The 9,246-nt window shown below is 39.4% G+C and overlaps 1 protein-coding gene across 1 annotated transcript in view; it reads left to right on the top strand.

The window, feature by feature from the left end:
• Window positions 1–3,894: 3,894 nt before the first annotated feature.
• Window positions 3,895–9,246, top strand: part of LOC102314070 (calcium/calmodulin-dependent 3',5'-cyclic nucleotide phosphodiesterase 1C) — a gene marked incomplete at its 5' end in the record, with an annotated part of 13,790 nt that continues 8,438 nt past the window's right edge. The window contains 4 exon segments of the mRNA XM_005952597.3: window positions 3,895–3,996; window positions 4,397–4,517; window positions 5,964–6,045; window positions 8,626–8,746. Coding sequence (XP_005952659.2) covers window positions 3,895–3,996; window positions 4,397–4,517; window positions 5,964–6,045; window positions 8,626–8,746 — 426 coding nt within the window.

Raw genomic sequence — 9,246 nt, 5'->3', positions numbered from 1 at the left:
CTATCTCTGATTGGTTTAGTCCACGATAGGGGCAAAATGTGTGTCTGTTGTTGACTACAGGGAAGGTTGCAGATTTTTATTTTTTATTTTTTTTGCTACCCGAACATTTGGTCGCACAGGTGCAACCAAATTTTTTTTTTAGTCGCACCACTGAAAAATTTGGTCGCATTTGCGACCAAATTGGTCGCACTCTAGAGCCCTGCCTGTTGTTCCAGGTGGGATATGGTGGTGTGGAGCGTTGTAGCAATAGCATCTTCAGTTGATCTATTATGTCAGCTGAAGTAGGTCGAGTGCAGGTGGCAGGCAGGACATGATGTGGCGTCATTACAACGAGTGTTAGAGCAACTGGTCGGTAGTCGTTGAGGCTGTTAATGTTGGTCTGTTTAGGCAGTGGGACGATTGTGGACTACTTTAGGCATGGCAGGATTGAAGCATTGAAGATCTTAGTGAAGACTTAGGCCAGCATATTCCTGTACCATTAGGCTTGGGCTGCTCCTGCCTTCCAATGTTTGCATTGATGTAGATGCATACATAAGCATAAACCCTCTCCTCTGTTCTTACTGGAGTGGCTGTTTCTGTCGTGATGGTGGACAGTGCAGCATGCTAACTCAGTAGCTGAGTCTGGTATTGATTGCTGTAGCCAAGTGTCTGTGAGTAATACAATGCTACTGTCCCGTACACAGTTGTTGACTGGAGCCCATGTTCTCAGTTCATTGATTCTGTTGATTATGGACTTAATGGAGAGGAAAATGCTCAGAAGCAGTGGCTTTCTTTAGCCTTGCTAGTGGGCCCACCCTGCAGCCTCGCCTTTGCCTCCCGTGTTTACACTTCCTCTGCTGGCCACTGGGAAGAACCAACCATTGACACTGTGGAGTTCTTATTATATCCTCTGGAATGCTGTGGAAGTGATGATAGTCCCACTTGATGTTCCTGGCACAGTGTAATCCCAAACTCAGAAGGCCCTAACGACCTTGCCAGACATACAGTAGTAAAAAGCCACATACACCCGCACATATACATGTATAAAATATAGAAAACAAAGCATCAAACATGAAGAACAGTAAGCCGCTGCATCTATGCATGCTGTCATCTTAACAGTACTTTCCATTCATATTTATCTATAAAGTGTCCCTGCAGTTGCCCAACTTCCCAAGAGGAATGGCTGAAATCACAGCATCCTCTTTTTCGCCTTCTCTTGACGAAGGCGGTCGCACTTTTCTCCTCTCCTCCTCTCCCTTAGCTTCGCTGCTTAGCCTCTTATGTTCTTGTCTAGTCACGTGGTTTTTTTGTACTACTTTTCCCTGGAACACTCTCTCACAGTCTGTTCTCTAAAACCTAAAAGAGGAATTATGGATTGGATCAACTGGTCCCTGAATGCAATTGACACCCCTTTCTCAACGAGAAGTTTCGGCTTGGGTGAGCCTGAGTGCTGAAGATATCTACCTATTCGGAACTATGGTAACAGGGTTCTTGCTGATCGGAGCTGGCTTGGCCCTGGCTTATCGAAGAATTAAGGAAGCGGAACCGGCTGTTCAAACCCCCACAAGGCTGCCCGCTGGGATTGAGACGATGGGAGAGGCGTGAGTTTCTCAAAATGAGCTCATTGAGTACAGCACGGATAAGATCTTGGAAAGGCTACGGCTGCTGTGAATACTCAGAATAACATCTCTGAGAGCAGACTGGATTACATCTTGGAAGGGCTCGCTCGGAATAACATCTCTGAGCGCAAATTGGATGACATCTTGGGAAGGCTCACTGTGGTCGTGAGTTTTCAGAATCGGCTCTTTGAGCACAAGAATGACAACATCACAGAGCGCAAATTTGATACCCATATGGAAAAGAAATAGTAAAAACATATATGATTTACTCATGAAAGTGGGCACTTTCATGAGTAAATCATATATAAATCATATAAGGCTTACATGATTTACTTATGAAAGTGGGCACTTTCTCATTACTTTCATATATTTTTTTAGTAAGTATACAAAACATACAAGTTTCATTATATAATTTTTCAAGGGATCTATGTGTTTTCACTCTTGTATGCTTTTCATACAAGTTTCATACAAGACAGATAAAAACTTTATAAGATTTATATATATCTTTTCCATATGGGTAACATCATGGCGAAGCTCGCGGCTCTCCAACAGGAGATTGAGAGACCAGTGTTGGACTGTTAGAACTGCTTTGAAATTCATATGAGCTGTTCGCACTAAAGTAAAAAGCACCATCACTTATGCGGATACCCCTTTGGCGCCAGCTGCGGTTGCAAGGCTGGAGCCGAACAAAAACACCCTGATAACGACTGTGTTTAGTCTGTTCCTTCCCATTCCATGCAAGGCCACCTGGGTTGGCTGGTAGACTGTTTACTTAGCCTAGCAGGGCGAAGGACACTGTCTCAGCTGAACTCTGGACACGCACACACATACATATACACTGATATGCACACACTCATCCCCCCTCCCTTTCCAAACGCCTTCGTTGCTTGTTCCCTCCTGGGAACACGGCAGGTCTGAGCCAGCGCTGGAATGGTAGCGCTGGGCAGGATGGCTGCTGTGTTTGCTTCGGATTACTCCTCACCCCCCACCCGACCCTTTGGCTTTTCACGTGCTCCATAATGTCGTGCTGTGGACATTTATGTGCTTTTTTGTGCAGAGGAGTTTTTTCGTTTCCTGTTCTCATGCTGTCCTCCCAGGAGCCCAGCATGAGCAGAGGTCTCTTTTTTTCCCATTGTAGTGTATATTTCAGTGTGTTTTTTTTTCTGTAACGCTACCGATCTCCGACCTGTATCCCCATGTGATGTCTGTGTTGTGTGTGTAAGGTCAAGGAGGCCATTTACGTGAAAAGGGGGGGGGCATCTCTGAATCGAGGAGGCGGCCTAACAGTACATCTTTAGCCATCTTACAGTGCTGTGATTCCAGCCCTTCCCCAACTCTCTGTCAATGCACTCATGGCCATTGATCACTTTGATCAATGATCAATAGGCTTTGATCAGTCGTTGTAGGTGGTCATGAGAATTTGCAATGATTAACGAATTGACCTCACAGTCCATTGTTCATTCAGTGGGCTGGTTTCAGTTACTGTGCAAATGTATTGTTTATAAGAATGAAAACTCTACGTCCAAAGGAACAAAATCAACTTTTTGGGATTTACTTAACTGTATGATTGAACATGCATCAAGACATGAAATAAGGTGATATCTTAAAAATAATAATTAATATGTATTTCTATTTTTATTAATTTTCTGTTATTTTACCAATTTTGGTAATATAGCATACACCATTTGTAGATTACCGTAGTCGTACCTTTTGGCATTTTACTAATTCTAGTAGATGTTATATACTCTTGAAAAAATCATTCATATCATTTCCCCACCAAACTTCTATAATTTCACAACATACCTGTTAGTTAACAAACCCACATAAAATTACAGAAACTTTACTTCTTTTAGTAGCATTTTGGGGTCATTTTACGCTCAATGCACCAAATGTGCATTTGAATGTGTATTTAGTGCACAAAATTAGAATTCAACAGTTTTATCTTTTAAATAAACAAGGTAAATATATATGAAATTATGTTAAACTTGCAACTGTATTTTTGCACTCTTTTTCTGTGTAAAAAGTTTATTTAAAAATGTAAAACATGTTTATTTACAGGTACAGTTTTTTTATTTTATTTTTTATTACTCATGTTAATTTACAGACTTTGACAGTTTTTTTTTTAAATAATCGTGTTGATATTTCACATATTTAAAAATAACAGGAAAATACTGTATCATTTATGAAAAATTCTGTTAAATGACAGATTTCAGATTCAGTTCCTGAATCCTAATCCTTTCAGATTGCTATTATTTCTAATTCTGGAATATTTTACTTTCTACATTTATTTTTTCAGAGAACTGCGAGCCTTAGTAGTGGATATGGTATTGGCCACTGACATGTCCTGCCACTTTCAGCAGATCAAAGCCATGAAAAGCCTCCTGCAGCAGTCTGAGGCGTGAGTAATGGCTTCCAAACTCTTATTATAATCAGCAGTAAAGTATGAAAGACTGGGATAAAGATATTTTTGTTAAATACTGTCAGCAAAGTTAATGTGTAGCTATCATATTTGATGGATGCTTGCTGAAAATCAGGAAAATTCTGATCTTATTTACAGAGTCTCTATATCCAAAAGCCAATGGCCAATCTTTAGCTTTACTTTCAATAATTCTTTTTTCCCTTGGAAAAGATGAAACTGATTTAGCAATCATGGTTTCTCTCTAGATCTTACTCTTGGAAGTTTCATTGCACTCAAAAAGTACACTCATATTTACCCAATTTTAATGTACTTTTCTTTGGGAGCTGAACAGCTGCTGTTTGTTTACACCCACCAGTGACTAACCACTCTTTATTCACAGGATTGACAAACCAAAGGCTTTATCATTGCTGCTGCACACTGCTGACATCAGCCATCCTGCCAAATGCTGGGACCTCCATCATCGCTGGACAACATCCCTGCTTGAGGAGTTCTTCAGACAGGTAGTCACCTGAAAAATTAGCACCTACCTCCTAGTCCCTCCATTGACACTTTATTGTGTAAAGGAAGTGGGAGCCATACTATAATGATGATAACCTTTTATCGGACACATAAAACAAACAAACCAATATATACATATACACAGCTAGCTGGATATACTTGTACACACACATGCTCAAACAAAATTTCTGTGACATGAAATAACCACTCAATCATTAAGTCAAAAATGGAACAGAAGTATGCACAGACTTATTTACACCTTGCCCATCTACTGAAGTAAGGACCCTAGAAGTTTTCATATGCTGCCAAAAAAGAAACAAACAAATAAAAAAAACCTTGAGCTTTGTTTTGCTGTAATCTGCATCTGCAATTACAGTACAGTCACAGACAGGAAAACAATTACTGTTTAGGACTGACTGCAAAAATAGGAATATTAATCTACTGCAGTTCTTTAATTAAACTTAAACACTTCACATGTGCAAGTTGTATTACAGCTGAATACGGTATTTCAGAAAGCTATGAGTAATGTTATTGCAACTTAATTATTGGACCACAGTAGTTTACCATGCAGATAACATTACTCTTCAACAGCCAACTAGACATAGGGTGAAAAAATTATGCTTTGACATAACAAAATAGAAACATTTCTTGCCAGGTACAAACATTTTGTTTAGTCTCCTATTGTGGTGGAGTCTGTTTCCCATTTCAGTCGATGTGGTTTTCAGAGGAGGCTTGCATTCCGTCTCAGTTCATAGTGTCTAATAAAAGGCATAAAATAAAAGAACTTTTATTTTACAAAAGTTTTTAAGTCACTTCATTACTTTTCTAATTCAATAGAATTAAAAACAGTGTTTCAGGGAAATTGCATTGGTTAGTTGTACACATAATAACTCTTACATATACACATGCAGATATACACTCATCCCCCCCCTCCCCTTCCAAACGCCTTCGATGCTTATTCCCTCCTGATGCAGATGGTGGATTAAAGGGGACCAGCGCATATGCTGCAGGCCCGGATGCGCTGTCTACACTGGCTGTCTCTCACCTTTTACCTTTCCCTGTTGCTTGTCATGCGTTTCAATGGTGTATTAAGATTTTTTCATGTGCTATGCGCGGAGGAGGTTTTTTTTCTGTTCTCAAACTGATCTCCCAGTAGGAGCTCAGTCTGGAGTGAGTTCTTTTTTCTCCTTGTCCTTCCTGATGTTGTGCATTTTTCCATTGTTCGGTTCCGGGTCGCTGCTCGTGCGGCTGACCGGCCAGCTAAAGTAACAGCTGTCTAGCCTGACCTGTCTCCCCAATGTGATGTTTGTGTATTGTATGTACGGTCGGCAAGGTCAGTCTCTCTTAATTGCCCCTTGGGGATAAATAAAGTCTTCCGAATTTGAATTACAGTGTATATTATTGAGGCCAACTGTCTTTGTAAACATAGCGGTGTTATTTGTTTTCAGGGAGATAGGGAAGCAGAGCTGGGTCTACCTTTCTCCCCTCTTTGTGACCGCAAATCCACCATGGTGGCCCAGTCCCAAATAGGTAAAGTTCTTAAATACAGTTAATGCTTCTTTCTAAATGATTAGCATATTTTGGATACATTTTAAGTTTTGTCAAGCAGCAGTCAGTGACCAATAACAGCCAAGTGAATATAATAATATTTTTTCAAGTTCATTTTTGGAAGAATTGCAGTGCCTACAGATAAATGTGGAATCTGAATATCATGAAACAAAAATACTAGTAAGTCAAAAGAGTTAATATTCAATTCAGTTTCAGTTTTCAATTAAATTGTATTTATACAGTGCCGTATACAGTATACAGTTATTTATACAGTCTAAGACTGTCTAAGACTGTATAAATGTAATGAAATGTATAAAGTTATGTTTATGTGTGTCAGTCCAGTTTGTGAGTGTTCAAGAGTCTGGGAGAAGAAACTGTTTCACAGTTTGGAGGTAAGAGAGGCTCCAATGAGCTTCTCAGCTGTTCAGCTAAAATATACCATTTATAAAGCTCTCACCGTTTTTTGGACAGCCAGCAATTTACCACCTGCTGCAGCTTCCTCTTATCCTCCACAGTATAACAGTTGAACCAGAGTGTGCAGCAGTAGGTCAGAAGGCTCTCAATGGTGGATTGGTAGTAGTTAATTAGCAGTCTCATGGACAATGTTCCCTCTAATTGTTCATGTATCTGAGCAAACACACAAACTCCCTGAGCGGTCCCTTGGACCACTATGAGCAACATTAGACGTGTGCACTGTGGTCACGCCAGCATCGAATCCATCCAAGTTACATGGTTTATTAAAATAATCAAATTACAGCATTTACATTTATGCTAGATTACTTTTAATGAAGTACTTTAGCCCACTTATGAAAATTTTAAAAAGTCTTCTTCATGACCTGTGTAGTATGTTAACACTATTGGTAAAATTAACTTGAACTCCAATTTTGAAAACACAATTTTCTTTTTTCTTTTTTTTTTTTTATAAAGCTCTGACTTGTATTATGAGTAAACGTCGCAAATCTCTCACATCTCAAAACACCGCCATAACTCCTAAAACTTCCCCCCCTTCCTAAACAACTAAATGCCATGTTGCCATATCATTTTTTGATTGGTCGACAGTGTTGGTCACGTTACTTGAAAAAAGCTCATACTCTCCCCCGCACTCGATATATTATCCATTGTTGCCACAGCTGTTGCCACGAACGTTGCACTCGCTTACGTCATTGTCATGAGACACTCTCGCAAAAAAATCACAGTTTTAGTAACGCAGTAACGCAGCGTGCTTACGGGAAAGTAACCGTAATCGAATTACCTTTTTTGCAATAGTAATCCCTTACTTTAATTGGATTACAGAGATTACAGTCAACCAACAGAGATGGGCAGTATCTCTGTTGGTTGACATGGTACATTTTCCACTAATAGGAAAGGGTGTGGGGTTTTTTGGTTTTGTTTTTGCTCATAGGCGGAGAGCGCTTTTGAGCGCTTTCCTTATAAAACGCTGTTTTTACCGTTTCTTCCCGCATTAAATATAAACTATATATAAATTCCCGCAGTAAATGTAAACTATGTAAATATAAAATATATAAGTAAATAAAGTAAATATAGTATTCAGAAAAAAACAGACATTGCAGATATTTTTTTATCATAACTCTGTTTTTACGTGGCCGATCAACACAATTTATAAACTGGTAAAAAGTCCACATGTTTTCCGTCAATTGTTCCGTCTGTCCTACTCACATCTCCAATGGTTGTACACGTTATCATTAACGTGGCTTCACTCCACATCAGCCACAACGCTTTGCTAGCTAAAACGCCAGTGTCGGCACATAAGGACACTGTCATAGCCTGTCAACTATATTGATTTGCTGCGTATATATGAATGTGAATCGCATCATTGGCTGGAGCAGCCAGTCGCTGGTCACTTACTGACTTCCACTGCAAAACAGAATGAATTGTTAATGTATTTATTTTAATTTTAATTCAGGTTAGATTTTTATTTTTGTGCACAACGCAGATTTTCTGTGCGCAGAGACCGTGCGAGCAGTGAGCACAGATTGCACAGGCGCGCAGTTTAGAGGGAACATTGGTTATGGTGCATTTATTTTAGACATGTCACATATGAGGCAAGCCAAGACCTCAAATCAAGTGTTGCATGGGCCAGTTCGCTAGGTTTGTGACCTTGAGATCGTGGCTTGTAATCAGAAGGTTGCCGGTTCGTGAATGTGAATAAATGGGTGAATGGCTGAATGTAGTGTAAAGCACTTTGTGGTACTTAGGGTCTTTACACTAGGGACTAAGTAAAGCGATAGACAAATACAGGCCATTTACCATTTAAAGTTTGCATTACAGGTTGTAATTATACATGATCAATTTGTCGTTCTCTTAGGGGCTGCTAATAATTGGTACTTGATCAGGAATTCTTGTCCCTAACTTCATAGTTTTGAAAATGTGATGAATCTATGATTCTGCTTCCTCCTTCCATGTGATTATTCACATGATGAAACTAACTATAAATGTCAATTTTTGTGTGTAATATAGAAGGCTCTAATAAACATTTGTTTCTTGAATTAAGTGGGAGAATTTAAAAAAAACTGTGCCAATTATGAATGTCTGTTTTTGTAGGATTCATTGATTTCATTGTGGAGCCAACATTCACTGTGTTGACAGAAATGATCGAAAATATTGTGACACCACTCATCGAGGAGACCTCTCGCTCTGAATTGCCTGTCTTCAGACAGTACAGGTGATCCACACAAAATTCTCACTTTCAGTGCAGTCTCATTATTTGTTAATGTGTGTGAATCTGTCTCAGTTGCTGTGTGTACTCTATATAAAAACCAGTACAACTACTCTGAACTAAAAGTATTGTCGGGCTATAGGCCAGAGAAAAATGAAGAGTAATACAAACTTATAAGGCACCTGTGCTACCGGACTTGTCTTCATCCAGAATCCCCTAAAGTAGACATTAGTGTGAAATGCCATTGTGGGGGTTGATGCCAATTCAAGTATAGGCATCAACCCCCACAATACCACAATGCCCACAAAGCCTCTTTTTGAAATGCAAGAGCAAAAAGTAGAACTGGTTAACTTAAAATACAGTTCTACCACCTAAAAACATTTCTGTTTAGCTTTTACATTAGAATTAGAATTAGAATTAGAATTCAACTTTATTGTCATTGCACATGCACAGGTACAGGGCAACGAAATGCAGTTTGCATCCATCCAGAAGTGCTTTAGTGATAT

The sequence above is a fragment of the Haplochromis burtoni genome, unplaced genomic scaffold, assembly GCF_018398535.1.
Source record: "Haplochromis burtoni strain Fernald_Lab_line unplaced genomic scaffold, NCSU_Asbu1 Contig_1872, whole genome shotgun sequence".
Lineage (NCBI taxonomy): Eukaryota > Metazoa > Chordata > Actinopteri > Cichliformes > Cichlidae > Haplochromis > Haplochromis burtoni.
The sequence above is the reverse complement of the archived record's forward strand: the minus strand, read 5'-3'. Positions and strand labels throughout refer to the sequence as shown.